This window comes from Amphimedon queenslandica, unplaced genomic scaffold (genome assembly GCF_000090795.2).
Source record: "Amphimedon queenslandica unplaced genomic scaffold, v1.1 AMPQUscaffold_13495, whole genome shotgun sequence".
Classification (NCBI taxonomy): Eukaryota; Metazoa; Porifera; class Demospongiae; order Haplosclerida; family Niphatidae; genus Amphimedon; species Amphimedon queenslandica.
In genome coordinates this window covers 478,566-497,074 of record NW_003546269.1, presented here as the reverse complement: position 1 = coordinate 497,074, position 18,509 = coordinate 478,566, and the positions used below count along the sequence as shown (strand labels likewise).

The 18,509-nt window shown below is 37.9% G+C and overlaps 7 protein-coding genes and 1 long non-coding RNA gene across 9 annotated transcripts; 3 read left to right on the top strand and 5 right to left on the bottom strand.

Moving 5' to 3' along the window:
* Nucleotides 1-561: 561 nt before the first annotated feature.
* On the bottom strand, nucleotides 562-3,106 carry LOC100637285 (chromodomain-helicase-DNA-binding protein Mi-2 homolog). Its single transcript, XM_019993481.1, has 10 exons — nucleotides 2,886-3,106; nucleotides 2,717-2,786; nucleotides 2,637-2,665; nucleotides 2,518-2,583; nucleotides 2,328-2,466; nucleotides 2,107-2,253; nucleotides 1,733-2,064; nucleotides 1,640-1,682; nucleotides 1,283-1,587; nucleotides 562-1,238 (listed from the first exon to the last, which is right to left on the bottom strand). Exons 2-10 carry the CDS (start codon nucleotides 2,739-2,741, stop codon nucleotides 1,065-1,067), a joined length of 1,260 nt encoding a protein of 419 aa, XP_019849040.1. The 5' UTR covers nucleotides 2,742-2,786; nucleotides 2,886-3,106; the 3' UTR covers nucleotides 562-1,064.
* Nucleotides 3,107-3,210: 104 nt separating this feature from the next.
* Nucleotides 3,211-4,794, bottom strand: LOC100632484 (translocon-associated protein subunit gamma-like). The gene is made up of 6 exons (XM_003384292.2): nucleotides 4,596-4,794; nucleotides 4,279-4,405; nucleotides 4,022-4,105; nucleotides 3,662-3,790; nucleotides 3,497-3,580; nucleotides 3,211-3,317 (listed from the first exon to the last, which is right to left on the bottom strand). Exons 1-5 carry the CDS (start codon nucleotides 4,732-4,734, stop codon nucleotides 3,508-3,510), a joined length of 552 nt encoding a protein of 183 aa, XP_003384340.1. The 5' UTR covers nucleotides 4,735-4,794; the 3' UTR covers nucleotides 3,211-3,317; nucleotides 3,497-3,507.
* Nucleotides 4,795-4,894: 100 nt separating this feature from the next.
* On the bottom strand, nucleotides 4,895-10,904 carry LOC105316818 (neurofilament medium polypeptide-like). Of its 2 annotated transcripts, none has more exons than XM_019993476.1 (12): nucleotides 10,372-10,904; nucleotides 10,082-10,193; nucleotides 8,968-9,067; nucleotides 8,403-8,615; nucleotides 8,245-8,353; nucleotides 7,749-7,841; nucleotides 7,545-7,700; nucleotides 6,474-6,805; nucleotides 6,258-6,419; nucleotides 5,794-5,919; nucleotides 5,509-5,679; nucleotides 4,895-5,318 (listed from the first exon to the last, which is right to left on the bottom strand). In XM_019993476.1, exons 1-12 carry the CDS (start codon nucleotides 10,796-10,798, stop codon nucleotides 5,070-5,072), a joined length of 2,250 nt encoding a protein of 749 aa, XP_019849035.1. In that variant the 5' UTR covers nucleotides 10,799-10,904; the 3' UTR covers nucleotides 4,895-5,069. The 2 variants fall into 2 exon arrangements, with proteins under 2 accessions (XP_019849035.1, XP_019849036.1); XM_019993477.1 differs by having other exon boundaries at nucleotides 6,474-6,802.
* Nucleotides 10,905-10,994: 90 nt separating this feature from the next.
* LOC100632360 (myeloid leukemia factor-like) lies at nucleotides 10,995-12,323 on the top strand. Its single transcript, XM_003384291.3, has 6 exons — nucleotides 10,995-11,106; nucleotides 11,169-11,322; nucleotides 11,386-11,532; nucleotides 11,625-11,697; nucleotides 11,749-11,835; nucleotides 11,900-12,323. The coding sequence occupies exons 1-6, from the start codon at nucleotides 11,078-11,080 to the stop codon at nucleotides 12,160-12,162; spliced, it is 753 nt and encodes a 250-aa protein (XP_003384339.1). The 5' UTR covers nucleotides 10,995-11,077; the 3' UTR covers nucleotides 12,163-12,323.
* Nucleotides 12,266-13,276, bottom strand: LOC105316817 (protein NipSnap homolog 3B-like). Its single transcript, XM_011412029.2, has 5 exons — nucleotides 12,966-13,276; nucleotides 12,741-12,908; nucleotides 12,551-12,691; nucleotides 12,412-12,486; nucleotides 12,266-12,357 (listed from the first exon to the last, which is right to left on the bottom strand). Exons 1-5 carry the CDS (start codon nucleotides 13,219-13,221, stop codon nucleotides 12,281-12,283), a joined length of 717 nt encoding a protein of 238 aa, XP_011410331.1. The 5' UTR covers nucleotides 13,222-13,276; the 3' UTR covers nucleotides 12,266-12,280.
* Nucleotides 13,277-13,324: 48 nt separating this feature from the next.
* Nucleotides 13,325-14,683, top strand: LOC109580394 (uncharacterized). The gene is made up of 2 exons (XR_002184219.1): nucleotides 13,325-13,552; nucleotides 14,106-14,683. It is a non-coding gene; the product is annotated as an uncharacterized LOC109580394 (long non-coding RNA).
* Nucleotides 14,684-15,097: 414 nt separating this feature from the next.
* On the bottom strand, nucleotides 15,098-16,257 carry LOC100632234 (protein NipSnap homolog 3B-like). Its single transcript, XM_003384290.3, has 5 exons — nucleotides 15,923-16,257; nucleotides 15,708-15,875; nucleotides 15,498-15,638; nucleotides 15,358-15,444; nucleotides 15,098-15,263 (listed from the first exon to the last, which is right to left on the bottom strand). The coding sequence occupies exons 1-5, from the start codon at nucleotides 16,170-16,172 to the stop codon at nucleotides 15,187-15,189; spliced, it is 723 nt and encodes a 240-aa protein (XP_003384338.1). The 5' UTR covers nucleotides 16,173-16,257; the 3' UTR covers nucleotides 15,098-15,186.
* On the top strand, nucleotides 16,246-18,492 carry LOC109580393 (uncharacterized). The gene is made up of 8 exons (XM_019993479.1): nucleotides 16,246-16,742; nucleotides 16,790-17,116; nucleotides 17,177-17,297; nucleotides 17,355-17,391; nucleotides 17,447-17,509; nucleotides 17,559-17,734; nucleotides 17,876-18,379; nucleotides 18,421-18,492. The coding sequence occupies exons 1-8, from the start codon at nucleotides 16,315-16,317 to the stop codon at nucleotides 18,475-18,477; spliced, it is 1,713 nt and encodes a 570-aa protein (XP_019849038.1). The 5' UTR covers nucleotides 16,246-16,314; the 3' UTR covers nucleotides 18,478-18,492.
* The last annotated feature ends 17 nt before the right edge of the window (nucleotides 18,493-18,509 follow it).

Below are 18,509 nucleotides of genomic sequence, written 5' to 3'. Positions count from 1 at the left end.
GAAGGATACAATGGGGGCCACTTGCGATTCTGTGAAATTTTCATCAAATGATATCAGTTATTCTCAAGTTTGTGGTAGAGTAGTAGGATACCAATATGGTACACCTGATGCTGTTCATCCTAATAGACAAGATATTGACTCGGTATATCTTGATGGCGTTAGTATCACTCGTGGAGGATCTCCTCGTCACCATATATGGTCACTGTTAGTTGGGGTACACTCGAATAAAAGCTACTTTGACAATTGTCCATGCGCTAATGGTAGCAGTCCACAAAGTTTCATAGGAAACGATTATTTCTGCGAATCGGCTAACCCCACTGATAGTTGGGATCCAATTTTCTATTCTACTGATCCACTCTGGGATGGTCAAGGATGTGATGCTGCTGAAGCTGGTTGTTGCTCTGATTCCAGACTCCCCTGGTTTAACAAAACACTTGATGCTCCCACTACTGACTACCTTGAGATGAGGGTGTGTGTTGATCAAGGAACACACACTGAAGACATTAAACTAACATTTTATGAACTGTATGTTCAATGAATTGCTACCTATAGCATGCATGCAGTTGAGCCATTAGGGCTAGTAGTGATCCTATAGTATTGTGTTGACAGCCATTAGGGCCACATAACAGTAATCTTAGTATTCCTAGTACATGTGTATGTGTCTTGCAAGCATAGTTATTTTTTAAAATATCATTAATAATAATCAAGAAACTGCCCACTTCATCAAGCCATAAAAGTGAGTCTGCATCATCACAATGTATATACAGTACATTGTATTGAATTCTAACCATGTACTGATCAGCCTGCACATAATATATGTACTTACAATACTTTAATGAACCAACATCTTAAAAATACCGTATAGCTGCTGGAATTTAATGTTGCTGTTTGCTGTTCATCATTAAAAACACAAATCGATTCTGCAAAGCGCTATAGTTAATGGGCGTGTCAACAGCTCACGCCTATACCAGCAAAATTAAATTCCAAATCTGCTCTAGTAGCACAAAAATTGCAAAATATAAATCCCGCAAACTTTTTGGGCTACATGTATACGCACTAAAGTTTTACATGTACATGTACTTTATTGCACATGCAGCACTACATGTACAATATGTACATGCATATATTTTCTTACCAACAATGGCGGAGTCATCTCCCTCCTCTTCCTCTTCCTCAGACTCAACCTTCACCCAGCGCCATGTCAATATCTTCTCAACATGACCAGGCAGTGCTTTAACCTAGGAAATAATAAAACCACATCCACATACAGAGCCACACCCACCGTGCAACGAGGACAGTGCCAAGTACCGTCTGGTATTTTCTTCAGTGGAGGATAAAGGCACTGTAAGTGATAGGCCTTGGGGCATCGATCACAGCAGAGGAGCTCACCACCATCTTGACAAATGTGGCAATAGTCGGCGTGTTCCCCATCGGAATCATCCTGCTCTTCACTGTCATCATCTTGGTCTCCATCAGACATTGAGTCATCTTCGTCTTCTTCTGTTGCCGAGGGGCTCCGTGAGAGATGGATAAGGTCATCTCGCTCGTCTTCTAAGTGAACCGAACTAGCTTCTGAATCAGTTGCTCCTTCGAGAAAGAACAATAATTATAATCAATATCAAATAGAATTGTAGATTACCTTTCTTTTTTCTGCCACTCCTCTTCCCAGATGCACGAGGTTGCTATAGTAACGAGAAAGCATAATTAAAACCCTCCCATGCACATTAATTACTTCTTCAAGTGATTGAGTGAAAATTGGACTATCGTTATTACGAGATCTACCAATCATGCGTATTTTAATACGAGGGACTTTCTGACCAATACTAGTTACAATAGGTCTTTTCCGCTTTCTACCTTTGGCTCCTCCCCCTGCCCCACCCCCTCCTTGTTCATCATCCATTGTATCACAATCCTCAGTAGTGGCTGGTGAATCAGCATAAGAAGTATCATCATTATCATCATCAAGATAAGCATTCATAGCAACATTCCTCGCTGCTTTTCGTCTTGGGCGGGATGCCTCTTTCTGCTCATCCTCTTCAACTTTATTCGATAATTTTCTAGAACCTGAAAGACTGTGATATCGTTAAAAGGGTGTGGTTTCGTTACCTAGGTTACCCGCCTGTTCCCTACGTGCTTTTTTCAACGCTTTCCATTTTGTGTTGATGATGGAGTTTATCTCTGCACTCGATGCAGCTGGGAATAGCTCCATGAGAGAAGGGCGAAGGCAGGAACTGAAATGATTAAGAGTGGAAGCTATGAGAAGAAAAAAATAGAGGAGAGAATAAGATTTAAAATTAACATAAAATTTGGTTCACAAATATCTGTACCAATCAATGCTTCCATTGGTAGGTCTTCAATGGAATCTGGAGATTTGCTGCCACCACTGCCTGAGGGAGAATCATTGTTAGTTTGCTCCATTTCTGGATCTGCTATCACTAGTCCATGATCCGAATCAGAATCACCCGACTATATCATTAACATGATACAATAGATAATATATTATATTTATTGTCTCACATCTCCAGTAATGCTTGAGTGCTTTGATGAAGATGTCTGCTTTTCATCTTCATCCTTTTCTTCAAACTAAAAAAAATTAATTAATTAAAATACACGAAAATTAATGAGTAGATTATTACTACACGTGGTCTCTTCCTCTTGCCAATGCCTATACGGAGATAAACTGATAAATATACGGAACTCAGCCTGTCACCTTTACCTGACTCGGTCAATCTACCCGCCATTTTACTTTATCTTAAACCTCTTGTTCTTACTATCTTTCTCCTTTCCTAAAGAGAGAAAAGCTTTTAAAAGTTCTTATACTTCTCGCTCCTTCTTCTCTACAGCTTGAACGACCTAATGTCGGAGCACGTTCTATAGAACCTAACCTTGAATGATGTCCTTAGATACAAAGAGGTGAAGAAATCTTTTTTTCTCCTCTACAAAAGAGGCACCATAAATTAATATAGCCTGAGTCCAAACCACTTGTTAATAATGGATGAAGACAAACCAGCCAATCAGGTTGGAGCTAGCCTGTCATGTGACCACATGCCACTGATAGCCACACCCACTCAAATTAACCACAAACTCTCATAATGATGTAATGCCAATTAATTAATTTATTAACTTTATAAAATTCGAAAGGGTTTCACGCGTGGAGGTACCCCTTGGCTCCACGGTGACCTCTGGCAGCGCTTGACATTTGACATGGTATAGAGGCAATGGGTAACTGTACATTGTGAAAAAATTGAAAATAATAATAATAATAATAGTTACGTCCTAGATTTGAAAAATTATTAATAAGATTACACCTCTATAGCCTATAGAAAAGAGGGGGAAAGGGGAGGAGGGTGAAAGAGAGAGAGACAGAAGAGGTACATGGTAGCAAAGAGAGAGGAAAATATTAGAGAGAAAGAGGAGAGAGAGAGAAAGAGAGAGAGGGGGAGAGAAAGAAAGAGAGGTTACTCAATCATATGTACACGTGACATTATGTACATACATGAATGGGCTCTACTTTGTCTTTCCACCTGTTGAGAAAAAAGCCAGTAGAAAAGCAGATCCTGAAGTCGTTATGGAGAAATTACTACAAAAAGAAAAAGAGAGGGAGAGTATTATATGTACATCAATCAAAAAGAAGTGAAGAGATTGAAAAGGAATGACTTACACAACTGGATGAAATGTTCTCATAAACCAGAACAGAACCAAGAGTATGAAGAAATACAGTGTATTGCTGTAAAATATGGAGAAGGCAGTCGCCTCTCTATCTGCAACTTTATTCTTCTTTTCTGATGCTCTGAAAGAGAGAGAAGGAGAGAGAGAGAGAGAGAGGACAATGAATGACATAAATAAGAATTTGTTGATAAATTTATGCGGCGCAATAATCAAAATACCACAGCTGGAAAACACAGCACTAAACCCTCACAAGGGCATAGTGACAATGTCCTAAAGCTGCAGCTAAACACACAACACCTTTAACAAGGTACTCAAGTGGCCTAGAGTAATATTTTGTACGTAAAGTACTTACTTTGTATCACGCTCCTGCTTGTTCTCTTTGCTTAGCTCTTGAGCAACTTCACGAGAAATGACACCTTCACGACGTAGGGCAATCCTGAGAGAGAAAAAAAGATGAAGGAAAAATGATAAAGGAAAATGCTAAAATACTTTAATATTTAATTACAATAATAATATAATACATTATTCTCAACAATGACATTTAAATAAGGTACATGTATGTTAAATACATTATGTTCAAACTACTTGTATATCTAGTGTTTATCTCACTTGTATTTCATTGTGTGTTGGAGGTTTCTGTAGGCATACGCAACAAGGTAGGTACTCACGCAAACAAATATGACGAACAACGGAGAGTATGTGAGTGGATCAAGCATCTGTATCCTCCAATACAACCCTGAGAGAGGGGGGGAGGGAGAGAGAGGAGGAGGGAGAGAAAGAGGAGATGGAGTAGCAAAAGATTAAGAAACGAGAGGGGAAAAAAGAAGTTAAATACACACAATCAATCAATAAAAGTACAAGTATAAAGCAAGAAATGACATTGTAAAGAGATATCACGTGAGCCCTTTATCCTCCCATACACATACAAAGTGGCAGAGCAGAAACAATGAAAGCGTTCCCATAGAAAAGAGCAGAAGTGGCCATAGATACGTGACGAGAGCTTTCTAGGAGTAAGAGCTCCTCTTCTGTCATCTTCTTTGCTCCTTCGTTCTTCTTTGCAGGCATTTTCTTTGGTTTGTAACAATAAAACAATGGCGGCAATGAACAACAGCAATTCGATTAATAATAATAAACCTTTAAACCACACCCCTATATTAATTTTGGCAACGCCCACCAACATAATTAATTTTTATTTGCAAAAAACAGCAATGGAAATGAATGAAAATTGAAAAGGGAAAGAAACTGAAATGATTCATAAATAAAATAATTATATTATTATAGTTAGTTAAATTATAATTCTATATCTGTCACTTCAAATAATTTTAAATGATAATAATAATAATAATAATAATAATAAATTAATGATGATGATGATCATGATAGAGCTAGTATAGTTTCTCTTAAAGGATGACACATTTGTTTCCAGTCGATTCATCCTCTCCTCTCTTATTCTGTGTCACAGTCTCACACACAGTCTGCCAATGAGGAAGGAGGCCAGTAAAACACTTCTTAAATGGAGTGTGGATATGACGAAGCTCCACGGCCGTACCATTACCACCTCCTCCCATGAGAACTTTCTGGGATTGCTGCCAAGTGAAGAGACATGCCCCTGTACTCTGATGGAATGGGTGGAGCTCAGTGACAAAGATCTGCAAAAAAACAATTTTAACTCGTAACTAACAAATTGCTCCAAACTATACTCAAACTTATTATGCTGCATACAGCAGTGCTATGGCACGAGCTAATTTTGGCTCAAATCCACAGCGAAAATACATTACAACATATCAGTAGTATTGTGTGTGTGTGTGTATTCATATAAAAATCTTATTGCATCATTACTTTGTTTGGTGCCAAGAACAAGTCCACAATGTAGTTGCCCTCTTTCTCCATTGCCGGCTTTAGATCGTTATCAAAGAAATACTGGATCTTACTGAGTATCGTCTTCTTGAAACGGGCAATGTTGGGAACGTAGAGAATGTCGTCATGCTGTGTGACAGCTGTCAGCATGTTCTATAGAAAAAGAAAAGGGAATATTAAAAAAGATAAATGTTATAATATACTGTACATTAGCATTACAGATACCAAATCAATATATGTACATGTATATATATATTAATAGCTTACATTATAGACAAAAGCCCTAAAGTTCATTCCAGGGTAGCGGGGAAGATCAGTAGATACCCACTTCATGATGGCAAGGACGGCCTCGGTACCTTCAATTTCCACAAACTTCTTGACTTGTTCAAGCTCCTGCAGAGAGAAAGAGACAGAGACAGAGACAGAGAGAGAGATCAAAGCGATTGGCCAATAAAATACCAATCATCTCAATGGTAAAACACTATTGATATTGCAGTGTTTGCTTTATGTATGGCATCAGGGACATACTTACAAAGTCTACCAATTACTTTGAGGTAAAAATATCAAAGCTAAATGTTTTTTAATTGACATTCATTAGTCCTTTAGGTAACTCACATGTACATGTACATCATAAAACCAATACACTTTAATTAATATTTTTAAGATTTGTATTTTAAAACTTTTCATCAGTGCAATCACCATTTATAACACATATACACCTAGTCATGTACCTCTTTAATGAGTAGACTGGTTGTCAGTAGTGCAATAGCTTCATCAGCATTTTTAACACGATAGCGAGTAAATATAGTACGCATAAACCCACGAAGAACCTTATTCTGAAGAGTCTCTTGTTTAACTTTGATCATCTGATGCTCCTCACTGGGAGGGCTAGTCTATGGGAAGAGAATATGATGAAAATAATCACATAAAAATTGCAACAAGTTTACTTCTTTCAATAAAGATTTAGGCCTGCTTTCCTTGTTTTCTTCTTCTTTTTTAGTCTCTTCTTCCTTCTCTCCATCTTTCTCCTTCTCTTCCACTTTTCCTTCTTCTCCTTTGTTCTCTCCTTCTTCCTCTCCTTTCTCTTCTTTTTTCTCTTCTTCTTTCTTTGCTGAATCATCATCAGTCTGAGCCTCTTCAGTCCCAGTATTGGCAGTCTCAGTTTCAGTCTGTGGGGTTTGAGTTTCAGTCTCAGTTGTTTCAGCTGCAGCAGTCTGGGTTTCAGAATTTTCAGCAGTTTTGGTCTCAGTCTCAGTGGTGGTTTGGGTTTCAGGTTCTGCTGTATTGAATTAAATAAAGATACTAAAATAATGTACACACATAGAAATAAGCTCAAAACTTACTACACAACATAAGAACATGTATAAGTATTGAAAAACATTATAAAAATTGAGAATTTTCTCCTTTTCATTCTTGGGTAAATTGGGTTGAAGACCCTGTACTATACAGGGAGTTTGGTCCGGTTTTTGGAATAACTTTTTAAATTCATAAAAAATCCAAATTTGATCAGAATCAGCTCAAACTTGCTACACAACATAAGAACATGTATATGTATCAGAAAACGTTATAAAAATGGAGAATTCTCTCCTAGTCAATTTTGGCAAAATTTGGCTGAAAACCCTGTACTATAGTACAGGGACTTTGACCTGATTTTTGAGTAACTTTAAAAATTCGTAAAAAATCCAATTTTGATCGGAATTAGCTCAAACTTGCTACACAACATAAAAACATGTATATGTATCAGAATAAATTATAAAAATGGAGAATTCTCTCCTAGTCATTTTTGCTCAAATTTGGCTGAAGACCCTGTACTACAGTACAGGGACTTTGACCTGATTTATGAGTAACTTTAAAAATTTGTAAAAAATTCGATTTTGATCAGAATTAGCTCAAACTTGCTACACAATATCAAAAAAATTATAAAAGAATGGGGAACTTTTTTGCCATTTATGAAAAATTTACCATGTACTATAATAGTACAGGATTTTTGGCAAAATAAACTATATACAAATACAAACCTTGAGTGCCTTCAATAGTTGCTTCTACAGTGATTGGTCCTTCCCCTGCAGACTCTGTTGTAGGTGTGGCCTCAACGTTGGGCGTGGCTTCCTCTGCAACCTTTCCATCTTCTTCATTCTTTTTATTTTCCTCTGCCAACGGGTCGGCAGAATCACCTAATTCAAAAAAATAAAAATTATATATATTTTAATATTTTAACTGACCTTCTTCCTTGCTCCTAGACTGGGTCCTACCGCCAGTAGCCGGACGAAAGGACTTTTGTATACGTCTCAGACTCCTCCGCAAAACATTATTGCCTAAAAACAAAGTTGCTGTTTACAACAGTTAACAATTGTGATATCTATTATACAGTTATTGTTTATCCTATCTTTAATTGTTCTTTCAAAAATACTTTAGTAATAATATTATTCACTTGCCAATATAATTATATTGTAGCGATATCTCTACTATATGTACATGTACATGTACATGTACATGTACATATACATGTACATGTATATGTACTCATGCATGTACATGTACATGCACATGTGTACATGTGCATGTACATGTACATGTACATGCACATGTGTACATGTGTATGTACATGTACATGTACTCATACACACATGCTTAATGTACACACACATCGTACTCAATGAGTAACAAATACTCACTACATGTTCCATATATTACTTATTCAATACATGTTTTACTCACCGCGAGGCTGAGTATTTGATTCGCGGAAGGAGCTCGATCTCCACGACCTCCATATAAGGTAAGCATTTGCAAATTGGTTCTCTATTTCCATCTCTGTCGTCACACCCTCCTACAAAATAATAATTATTATAATTATAAATTTTCCTTCACTCCATTACTTGTATAGATTGTATATAGTCACAGTCATTTCTCTCTAAAACCGAATCGGTTGGGGTCTTTGTGTTCAACCTCAGAAAAGCTCCTGCCTCTCCATATTCTTTAATGATAGTCTCAATCTTCTCCTTGAGACCTTCAAGTGTCTCCTTATGCTGGTCAGTGAGCTCTGGTGGATCATCGGATGGAGAATGGTGCATGGCCAGTAAGAGATCAACCTTTAATGACGAAATAAAATAATAATAAAAATAAATGACATGTAATATGTACAATGTACGTAATTCCTCTATAAAATGCATTAAAAAGAGTATAGTATAATATAGTGCCTACACACACACAATACATTTATACACATTGCTATGCAAAGACAATGATACATGTAGTTCCAATAAAGACAGCCAACAGTGTATAAAAGGTAGACACTATATACAACCAACTAAAAGGATTATGGCTTCACTGCATATTTCCAAATTACAAACATGCTGTTATTTTGTAAATTATTTGTCAAAGCAAGAACCCAAGTAAAAAGCAAACTAGACAATGATGTCATAATGATGTCATAGTGTTTACCTCTTCATTGGATAGTGTGAGGAACTTGGTCTCAAAAGTGTGGTCCTTCAAAGACTCGTACCAAGTCTTTGGAGCAAATGCTTGTTTTAGGTAAAACCGCCTGAGAGAAAGAGAGAGAAAGAGAGAAAGAGAGAGAGAGAGAGAGAGAGAGAGAGAAAGGGAAAGAGGGAGAGAGAGAGAGAAAACAAAATGTATATTTTTAAAAACAAACAGAATCTGTTAAGTAAATGCGAAATGGAAGCTTAAAGATTATTTAGTAAAGACACGCTTGCATGACTCTTCCTGGCCTTGCCCTAGTAGAAAGACATAATAATTACTCTAGTATCAAATGCCATGTCGATTTGTTTTTCCACGCTCAATCAATGTTTGAGTATACAGTGACAATCGTCCATATAATGCGATGTCTCCCACACTCTCTCCCACCCTATTAGTTACAGCTACTTTACTCTTTTTAAATGTATTCTTTCTCTTCTCACAAATCAATAAAACTATACCCCAGCTGCAGTGCTATAGAGCTTTTAAGTGTATACATAAACTGAATTCCATTTACATACTGCCAATTAAATCACAAAGAACAACATCAAGTCTTATTATGGAAACTAATCCTAAACAATCCCACGTACACTCTACCCCCTTCCCCTTTCTCTCTTGGGAGTAATAAAATAAGTAGGAGGTCTACAAGCTATAGCTAGGACAGATAAGCTTCTTAATAAACAGGCTGGTATCCATAGCAATATTATCACACTAAGTAGATTCATTAACAACGCTAATTGACCACAGAATGTCAACAATGCACTGATGACCAATCCATAGGTCTTAATATTATTATTTAAGCAAAATTAAGAAAATTAATTTTGTTGATAATGTGAGACTGGAGTGATGGTACAGGGTGCGAATGGACACAGTCTGTGCTCAAATAGTTCTAGCCTTTTGCGTATTACTAGCACACAAAATTTCTTTACAATAATAGGAACAATAGTAGACTATAATTTATCTATTTCTTATGCACTTTTGATAGTAAATTATTACAAATAAAGTGTTTCATTATGTTGAGGTTTTTTGGGTTTTCTTTGCTACTCAAAGATATCGCTGTATTGCTTATTAATCGTCTTACTTGTAACTTTCCATCTCAGTTGCAGGAACTCCTTTCTCAGATAATGCCTCATCGGAGAGCAAGTGAGGAACAACTATTTCTTCTACTGGCTCGCGAGTCTTTCTATCCTTCTCTAAAATGAATCAAAAATAAAAATAGTAATAATAGCAAGTAGTCAAATTACGAGGTTAGTGCAGGTATTTTGTAAACGAGCTAAGGGTGATGAATGTGACTGTTTTAAGAGGAAATGTAGTAGACACTATTGAATTCTAAGCATGCATTTTTAAGTAATACAGCAAAATTTTAGTTACTTTTCTTTTCCGGTGACTGCTTTGGTGATGCTTCTTTCTTTTCTTTGGCCTCTTTTTCAGTATCTTCTGTTATTTCACTAGTTTCCTCCTTTTTAGTTTCATCAGTTTTCTTATCATCATCAGTAGCAGGTGTTGGCTCAGGATCATCATTTGCAGGAGACTTGGCTGCTTCCTCCTCTTCTTTCTTCCCCTCATCCTCTTCCTTGCTCTCTTCTGGTTGCTCTTCCTCTTTGCTCTCTTCTGGTTGCTGCTCATCACTTTCCTTAGGTCCTTCTTCTTTCTTTTCTTCTGGCTCCTCGTCTCCTCCCTCCTTCTGATCTTCCTCTGGTGTCCTCCTTATCACCTCAGCTAGGACTTCTTCCATGAAGCCTTTGTCCTCTTCTCCAGTTGTCTCTTCTACAACAGGATTTTCTACCTCGTCAGCCATTTACTGAGAGTGAGCGCCTCTTGAAGAAACAGAAACAAGAAAAGTCTAGAAAACGAAAAAGAAGAAATGGAATAATTTTATAGCCACTTGCGCGCGGAAGATTCGGCTACGCATGCGCAATAGTCATGCACTTCGCCGCCATGGTCAATCTATTGCGCATGCTCAGGTAGATTATTAAAATGTAGACTAGCCCCGCCTATTGTAAACACTTAAACACTCAGCAAATTCCTAGGCGAATTCCGCACTTTCATCTCTATTCTCGGTGATTCTACAAGCTACATGGCCTTCAGAGATGATCCATTTTTCAGGTAAAAGACTTATAAAGCTACAGTGTCCTCTATGCTTAAATATTTTCTATTAATACCTCCAGAAGACAACACTTTGGACCAATGAGTGGCTCTCCTTTTGACATCCACCGTCATCATGGCGATCATGCAGTTATGAGACGAGAACAGAGAGACCCTATGTTTGGAATGATGATGATGGACCCATTTGCACGTATGCAGTCAATGATGGCCAATTTTGTAAGTAGAATGAAAAACGAATATGCCCTTCCATCACAACAACTCATTCTCTCTCCTTTTTAGGATAATATGTTTGCTGCTGCACAGGAAGGAAGAGGTGGACACAGCTACTCTCAGAGTACAGTTATGCATTTCTCTTCAACGAACGGAAGGGACGGACAGCCTCAGATCTATCAAGCATCATCGTCAACTCGTTGTGCACCTGGCGGGGTAAGCCATGCACACCCATTGACCAAAGAATGATAAAATAACTAAGATAGATAAACGTGTACCTAATTGATTACTAACTTATTAATTTGCAGATAAAGGAATCCCGTAAGATGGAGAGGGATAGTACTACCGGAGTTCAAAAGACGTCTGTGAGTCATCAGATAGGTATGTTAGGATCCCTTGGTCATCATCTTATTTTTATATGATCCTCAATAGGTGATAAATCCCGTACCGTACAGCGAGAAGTGAATCTCAGAACCAACGAGAGAGAAGAGAACAGAGAGTACATTAATTTAACAGAAGGTAAGAGGAAGATTTTGAAAATGAAGAACAATGATAATTTTATAATTATTTTTTTTATTTTCAGAGGATGAACCATCTTTCAGTAGGGAATGGGATGAAAAGGCAAGGTCCTATCCAAGGAGTCTTGGGGTAGGCCCCAGTAGGCGTGATCATTACGCCCACTCAATGGGACTCCCCTCTGAACCAACTCATAGACAGGATCGGGGGATGTTTGTAGACCACACCCATTCATCTCCACCCATGTATCCAAGAATGCAACCATACAGTGTGGATAATGGTCAGAGAAAGAAGAGAGACAAAAAAGCAGCAAAAGTCACTTTTGATTAGAAAAGAGAAAGAGTCTTGAACTGCATGTATATATATGATGCTATTATCATTAAAAAACACTAATTTTAATGTTTAAGATACTGACATTATTATCAAAGATAGTTATTGTTTTAGTTTATTATTTCAGTGGTGATATCTCTATTGGTAGCAAACCTTTAACATAACTTTCCTTAGTATAAAGAACAGCCTGACCAACTGTGAAAGAGAGAGAGAGAGAGAGATAAATGCAATCAATGGACACTTCACTACCTGTGTCTCTCCATTCTTTATTCTCCTTGACTGCAATTGCTTGATCAAAACTCTCATAAGCCCAAAGCTCATACACTGCAAAAAATACACAATGCAGCATGTGACTATCATGTGACTTTTACATGCAATAACGCAATACCATTATCAGCTGGGCCAAATTCTGTTTTCCAGAATCCGATTGGTTGAGAGTGATGTGGTCTTGATGCCCAGCCTTGTTTCATTAAACTTTCCCATTGCTTGAAATGTCCAGGCATGAACGAACGCTGAATCAACTGAAATGCTAAGAAACACAATTATTTTCATTAAAAATTTAATACAGATTTATCTACCTCTTGGTTTATCAGTATTTTCCTCATTGAGTGGTGTCCACGGTAGCAAAGAGAGAGCAATGTTGCTCTGTTTCTTAATGCAAGGTAAAGCTGGCTTAACAAAATACTCTAGCCAATCTTTGTCTTGATATAAAGTCTTCCTTATGCTTGCTCTTTGTGTTAAACTATCTAGTAGACAGTTATTTTATTTTAAAATCAGCACTAACATTGGTTCTATAACATTACCATACTCCCACAAGTGTATAGTTTGGCTCAGAGCTCCTAGTTCGGAGGTCCAGTATCCAATCATGCGAGAATGAGCAGTCCTCAAGTGGAAATGAGAGTTTGAGAGCTGGATGAAAAAGGGGAGTTTTTCTGGTATGATGTCATATGTCCTCAGCTCATAGATTTTTGTATTGCTACTGCTGCTGTTGCGACTAAAAAAACTAAGCAAGGAACTAGTTGAGGACTGAGAAGCTCGAGGAGATATTCTCGAAAGCATATTTGTGCCAGCTTCAGGCAGGGGGCAGATAGTTGCTGCTTCCAAGTTCGAAGGAGTGGCTAGTTAATTATTTTAATAATTATTAAAATTACCAGCTGGCCCTGCTTTATGCTTTTGCTTGCCACCGAACCACCTTCCGTCTTCCGATGAATTGCTAACATGCTAAGGAGAATTGGATAAAACCATACGGTCTCAAAAAGCCTCTTATATCTCGTCGCATGTGGTTCATTCATCAGCTCGTGGGATCCACGGAGAAAAAACGTTTTAGCTAACATACATGCACACCGACTGGATATCCCTGGACATCATGTTGGGTCAAGTTATTTGTCAGGTATCATATCTATACATATATAATTACATATAGAAACACTGAAATGTGCATGTGCATGCATGTATATATTATACTGCACATGTTTATGTTGTGTCATTAAGTTTTTTACTGTAGTTGTGGATATGCATGTGGCTCAGTACAATGTACAATAATGGAATTGTTTATAAACTTAATGCCAATCCTGATTTATGCATGTACAGTATTATACTGCAATTTTGAGGCCTGGTTTACAGACTACAACTGCATTTTAAAGTAAAATGGATATGTGTCTCGTTTACATAAAACACGAGAAAACACATATCAATGAAATCCAAACAAAAGAAAAACTGATACTTCTATAAACAAAATTAATGATAAATTCTAATGAAAACGCAGCTGCTGGATTAGCTGAAAGCAGTTATAGCAAAAATGATGCAGATTTTTAGGCCAGTGTAGTCGTGTAAATGAGGCCTCAGTCATACAAGACCATTATCTGACCAAAAATATGTCTGTTTTACTTTTAAACTTAGTTGTGTAAACGAGGCCTAAATGATAATTATGCTTTATCATACAGGTCTTATTCATTATTGTCCCAGGCCTGAATGATTGAATATTCAAAGCTATATCACTTTCATTTGAGGCTGTGGATGTAGTGTATCTTCTTTGGTGCATTCGAGCTTGTCTGGGGTCAAATACTCACACTAATACCAGTGGAGAGGTTTCCTGCTATACGACTACCTTGGAAAAAGAAAGGAGATAATCAGCAAGGTACAAAATGAATTGTTTCTTGTTGGAAGGATTAGTATAAAAAGTACTGATTTATTAATACTACCCTCCTTTTTCCATGACAAATACCGGTAGAGAGGCTTCTGCTATACGACTACCTTGGAAAAAGAAAGGAGATAACCAGCAAGGTATAAAATGAATTGTTTCTTGTTGGAAGGATTAGTATAAAAAGCACTGATTTATTAATACTACCCTCCTTTTTCCATGACAAACTTCCATTTAATATGGTACATATATGATTTTATGTTTTTCTGAAAATTAGGACAAATCTTTCATATAAAATGTCACATTACATGTCTTGTTTCAAAAAACGTAATTCATGTTACATGTCTGTAACTTTGTGTTTTATGTGTGTTTCATGATTCATCCTCTTCGGCCCAAAGTGCATGAGCTGCTATAGATAATGATTTCCCTTAAAAGGTGAATGAGTTAGTACCAGCCTGATGTTAGCATCTTGAGCCAGTACAAGCATAGATATTATACACAGAACAGGATCACGTGAGCACATTATGCATTGAAACCAACCTAGTTTGCTGGGAACTGGTGACTGTAATGGAGATACTTTGTGGGACTCTAGCAACTACATTGGCCAACAAAGCAAGCTAGCAGGAGCCTTTATGGCTACTTCTTAAGGGTCTTTAGTGGAATAAGGCATCTATTAGTGCTTATGTGTATGTTTCAAAAGTTATGACATGCCAAAACAAAGAGATCTTAAGCCCGGATGCTATGGTCAAAATTAATACCCACCCTAAGGTAATAATTATTATTCATTGACCCCATGATATGATCATACATACTGGTAATGTAATTTTAAACAACAAATAGTATCACTGTTGCACTCTATGATCATTAAAATTAACTTTCAATTATTATTTCAGTGGTGATATGTCTATTGGCAGCAAGCCTTTAACATAACTTTCCTTAGTATAAAGAGTAGCCTGACAAACTGTGAAAGAGAGAGAGAGAGAAATAACATATGAGCAATGTTATGTTATTAAGTACTAATAAATGCTATATTCAATCAAAAGATACCTCATTACCTGCCTCTCTCCACTCTTCATCTAAACAAGCTTTCTCATTGACTGCAATTGCTTCATCAAAACTCTCATAAGCCCAAAGCTCATACACTAAAACAATACACAATCCTGCATGTGACTATCATGTGACTTTTAAGCAGTACCATTATTAGCTGGACCAAATTCTGTTTTCCAGAATCCAATTGGTTGAGAATGACGTAGTCTTGATGCCCAGCCTTGTCTTATTTGATGCTCCCATTGTTTAAAGCGTCCAGGCAAGAGCGAGCATTGAATTAACTGAAATGCTAAGAAAATCATTTAATAAAAAAATAAAAATACAATTAACATAAATGTAAAATTATGCATTATAGTACCTCTTGGTTTATCAGTATTTTCCTCGTTGAGTGGTGTCCATGGTAGCAAAGAGAGAGTGACGTTGCTTTGGTTCTTAATACAGTGAAAGGATTTACTAACGTAAGCTTCAAGCCACTCTTTGTCCTGTGAGAGGGCTTTCCTAACACTTGTTCGGTGAGTGTAACTATCTGATCGATATCATTAACAAAGATTAGTAAATCTAATCGATATTTACCATACTCCCACAAGTGTACAGTTTGGCTCAGAGCTCCCAGTTCGGAGGTCCAGTACCCAACCATACGAGAATGAGCAGTCCTCAAGTGGAAAAGAGAGTTTGTTAGCTGAAGAAAAGTTGGGAGTTTTTCTGGTATGATGTCGTATGTTCTTAACTCGTAAATTTTTCCATTGCTGCTGCTGCTGCTTCGACTAAAGAACCTAGAGAAAGAGTTTGTTGAGGTGAAACGAGAAGAAATTCTAAAGAACATGCTTGCGGCTCCAAGTTCGAGGGAGTGGCTAGTTAATTAAAATTATTAATTCATTATTTATTCATTGACCCCATGCAAGGTGAGCAGCCACGCCTTTGTTTATTTGCAAAAACACTTCACGCTACCTTTACCCTTCGTCAACATGTCTCAGAAAAGAGTCAGTCTTTACCTAAAGGTTCCAAAGAAGCCGGTAAACCTCCTCCATCAGCTGGAGAACAGTATGCTGGAGAGCATGATCGAGTACAAACCCATTGATCCGCACACAGGGAGTCCTTTGGATGAATCGCAAGGTGGAGCCTCGTACCAAATAAGAGGAACTGCAGATGTTGTCGATGGAGAACTACTGATAAGATTCAATGCTCGTCAGGCCGGCCTCCACACTGCAAGGATATTTGCAAACACTAAAGAGGTCTGCAGGCAGGTTGCATTTTTCGTCAAGTCCTCGGGAGAGGTTGAGAGCGTTCAGCTACCAATGGGAGGAGAGCAACTGCTTGACTCTGGTTTAGCTAGCGGGGCTAGTACAGTGAGGGGAGCCGAGACCAAACCAACTATTACTTCACCACCTTACAGGTCAGAATTAATAATTGAGAAAAAATTATTTTCCATTTCTATTATAGTGTTCCTCATTCACCAACTGTCATTCAATCCCCTCAAACTATTTCCACCGCCTTCAAGCAAAGCAGTCGTCCACCTTCATTCTTGTACGATGAATCAATGGGTACTACTGGGAACTATGCTGGTGAGCTCTTTGGTCGTCCATCTGGTGCTTCGTTTGAGCAACTGCTAACAGCAAAACAGACCAATCAAGTTGTGCCTGGGATACCACACTCATCCTCCAGGCCGGATTCAATGAGTGAGTACCTCACACCAGAGGCACTTCTTCAAATACACAGAGAAGCAAAGAAAAGTGTAGGGATAAGCTTTGGACTTAAAGTTAAAAAAAGGTAATAAGTGATGCCGTGATGCACCATCATAACATTTATAAAATATTTTATTTCTTTTAGGTGCGACATTTGTACTAGAAAAGTAAAGAGCATCAAGTGTGTTGAATTCTGGGAGATGAGTTTCTGTGACGGCTGCTGCAAGAGGAATTTTATGCTTAAGAGTGCCCTTGAACACTTCCTGGTAAAATTGAAGAATTCATCATATTTATATCTTTATTATGCACTTGCTCCAATATAGGTCCCATCAATTCAAGAATGCCAAGTCCAAGTGCCACGTGAGATATAAATAAATAAATGTATAGCTTTATTATTTTAAAAATTCCTTTTCAGTGAACAAGCGTGAAACGAAATTTGCTAAAGCAAGGAAAATCATGCCAAATGTTAACTTAAGAGGTAAACTAGACTATATAACCTGTACAGATAGAAACTGATCCACTAATAGGACTGGAGCCAAATGAAGTCCGTGATGCCATGGTAGAGTTCCACAAATTTGATGTGGAAGGGGATGGGTGGATGGATAAAGCAGTACTGCTACCAGTCCTAAAGGCATGCTTCACTTATTCACTGCCTGAGCAAGAGATACGTGCTCTGTTGACTAGCAAATCACTCTCCTCAATGGTAAGGAAACTGCATAGCTGAGAAAGAGCATACAAAATGAACATTATACCATGAATGCACTGCATGAGACTGTTGTGAGAGTATCAATTACATGCATTGTCATGCAATTAGATGCTAAATCTGTACTATTCACATATTTAGATTCAGACAATGGGTCTCAATGATCGCGAGAAGGTCCACCACATTGAGTTCCTTGCTCTACTGGCCTTCATATCACGAGAGAGGCAGAGGATAGCGAGGGACATAAGGTCAAGCAAAAAATCAAAATTTACAGCAAACGACCTCGACATGGCCTACGCATTTCAGCAACAGTTCCCGCCTGTTGGAGGAGCAATAGCAGCTGGACAAGTTGCAAAACCACGAAAACAAGTTTCAATCAAGCCACCGCAAAAACAGATTGGGGACTTGACGAGGAGCTATACAGACACTCCTCTTTCAAGTTACCAACCAACGGCAGTCAAGCAGAAGCCATACAAAGGTTTCATCTCTGGTATCAAGACCTCCCCATCTGTAGAGCTAACTGATGACCCACCAGCTCAATTTGATGAAGAGGAAGAGGAGGAGCCTGAAGAAGAGGCCACGCCTACTGTGCAAGAAGAAACAACCAATGCACCAATGACTGGGAAAAAGGATAAAAAAGCAAAGGTAATCATTGTTAAAATAAAATTAAAACTTATCTTGTTTAGATGGAGGAACTTAAAATAACTGGAGACCAGCGAGCTGATGGATGGATGATGTACTAAGCTGCCACAAAAAAACCACAACTGCAAAACTT

What these genes read in the sequence shown, in the direction of transcription:
- LOC100637285 (XM_019993481.1), bottom strand. Translation starts at nt 2,741, where the DNA reads ATGGCGGGTAGATTGACCGAGTCAG. An exon ending in ACTCAAGCATTACTGGAGAT is followed by an intron (nt 2,467 to 2,517) that starts GTGAGACAATAA and finishes TTAATGATATAG; the next exon opens with TCGGGTGATTCTGATTCGGA. An exon ending in GAGTGGCAGAAAAAAGAAAG is followed by an intron (nt 1,588 to 1,639) that starts GTAATCTACAAT and finishes TCTTTCTCGAAG; the next exon opens with GAGCAACTGATTCAGAAGCT.
- LOC100632484 (XM_003384292.2), bottom strand. Translation starts at nt 4,734, where the DNA reads ATGCCTGCAAAGAAGAACGAAGGAGCAAAGAAGATGACAGAAGAGGAG. An exon ending in TGTTTCTGCTCTGCCACTTT is followed by an intron (nt 4,406 to 4,595) that starts GTATGTGTATGG and finishes CCCCTCTCTCAG; the next exon opens with GGTTGTATTGGAGGATACAG. An exon ending in AGAACATTTCATCCAGTTGT is followed by an intron (nt 3,581 to 3,661) that starts GTAAGTCATTCC and finishes TTCTTTTTGTAG; the next exon opens with TAATTTCTCCATAACGACTT.
- LOC105316818 (XM_019993476.1), bottom strand. Translation starts at nt 10,798, where the DNA reads ATGGCTGACGAGGTAGAAAATCCTGTTGTAGAAGAGACAACTGGAGAA. An exon ending in ACTATATACAATCTATACAA is followed by an intron (nt 8,354 to 8,402) that starts GTAATGGAGTGA and finishes ATTATTTTGTAG; the next exon opens with GAGGGTGTGACGACAGAGAT. An exon ending in CCAGTCTACTCATTAAAGAG is followed by an intron (nt 5,920 to 6,257) that starts GTACATGACTAG and finishes TTCTCTCTGCAG; the next exon opens with GAGCTTGAACAAGTCAAGAA.
- LOC100632360 (XM_003384291.3), top strand. Translation starts at nt 11,078, where the DNA reads ATGGCCTTCAGAGATGATCCATTTTTCAG. An exon ending in AGTCAATGATGGCCAATTTT is followed by an intron (nt 11,323 to 11,385) that starts GTAAGTAGAATG and finishes TCTCCTTTTTAG; the next exon opens with GATAATATGTTTGCTGCTGC. An exon ending in GTCTGTGAGTCATCAGATAG is followed by an intron (nt 11,698 to 11,748) that starts GTATGTTAGGAT and finishes GATCCTCAATAG; the next exon opens with GTGATAAATCCCGTACCGTA.
- LOC105316817 (XM_011412029.2), bottom strand. Translation starts at nt 13,221, where the DNA reads ATGCTTTCGAGAATATCTCCTCGAGCTTCTCAGTCCTCAACTAGTTCC. An exon ending in TATACACTTGTGGGAGTATG is followed by an intron (nt 12,909 to 12,965) that starts GTAATGTTATAG and finishes ACTGTCTACTAG; the next exon opens with ATAGTTTAACACAAAGAGCA. An exon ending in TAAAGAATGGAGAGACACAG is followed by an intron (nt 12,358 to 12,411) that starts GTAGTGAAGTGT and finishes TCTCTTTCACAG; the next exon opens with TTGGTCAGGCTGTTCTTTAT.
- LOC100632234 (XM_003384290.3), bottom strand. Translation starts at nt 16,172, where the DNA reads ATGTTCTTTAGAATTTCTTCTCGTTTCACCTCAACAAACTCTTTCTCT. An exon ending in TGTACACTTGTGGGAGTATG is followed by an intron (nt 15,876 to 15,922) that starts GTAAATATCGAT and finishes GATATCGATCAG; the next exon opens with ATAGTTACACTCACCGAACA. An exon ending in ATTTGGTCCAGCTAATAATG is followed by an intron (nt 15,445 to 15,497) that starts GTACTGCTTAAA and finishes GTATTGTTTTAG; the next exon opens with TGTATGAGCTTTGGGCTTAT.
- LOC109580393 (XM_019993479.1), top strand. Translation starts at nt 16,315, where the DNA reads ATGTCTCAGAAAAGAGTCAGTCTTTACCTAAAGGTTCCAAAGAAGCCG. An exon ending in GTGCCCTTGAACACTTCCTG is followed by an intron (nt 17,298 to 17,354) that starts GTAAAATTGAAG and finishes GCTCCAATATAG; the next exon opens with GTCCCATCAATTCAAGAATG. An exon ending in ATGCCAAGTCCAAGTGCCAC is followed by an intron (nt 17,392 to 17,446) that starts GTGAGATATAAA and finishes ATTCCTTTTCAG; the next exon opens with TGAACAAGCGTGAAACGAAA.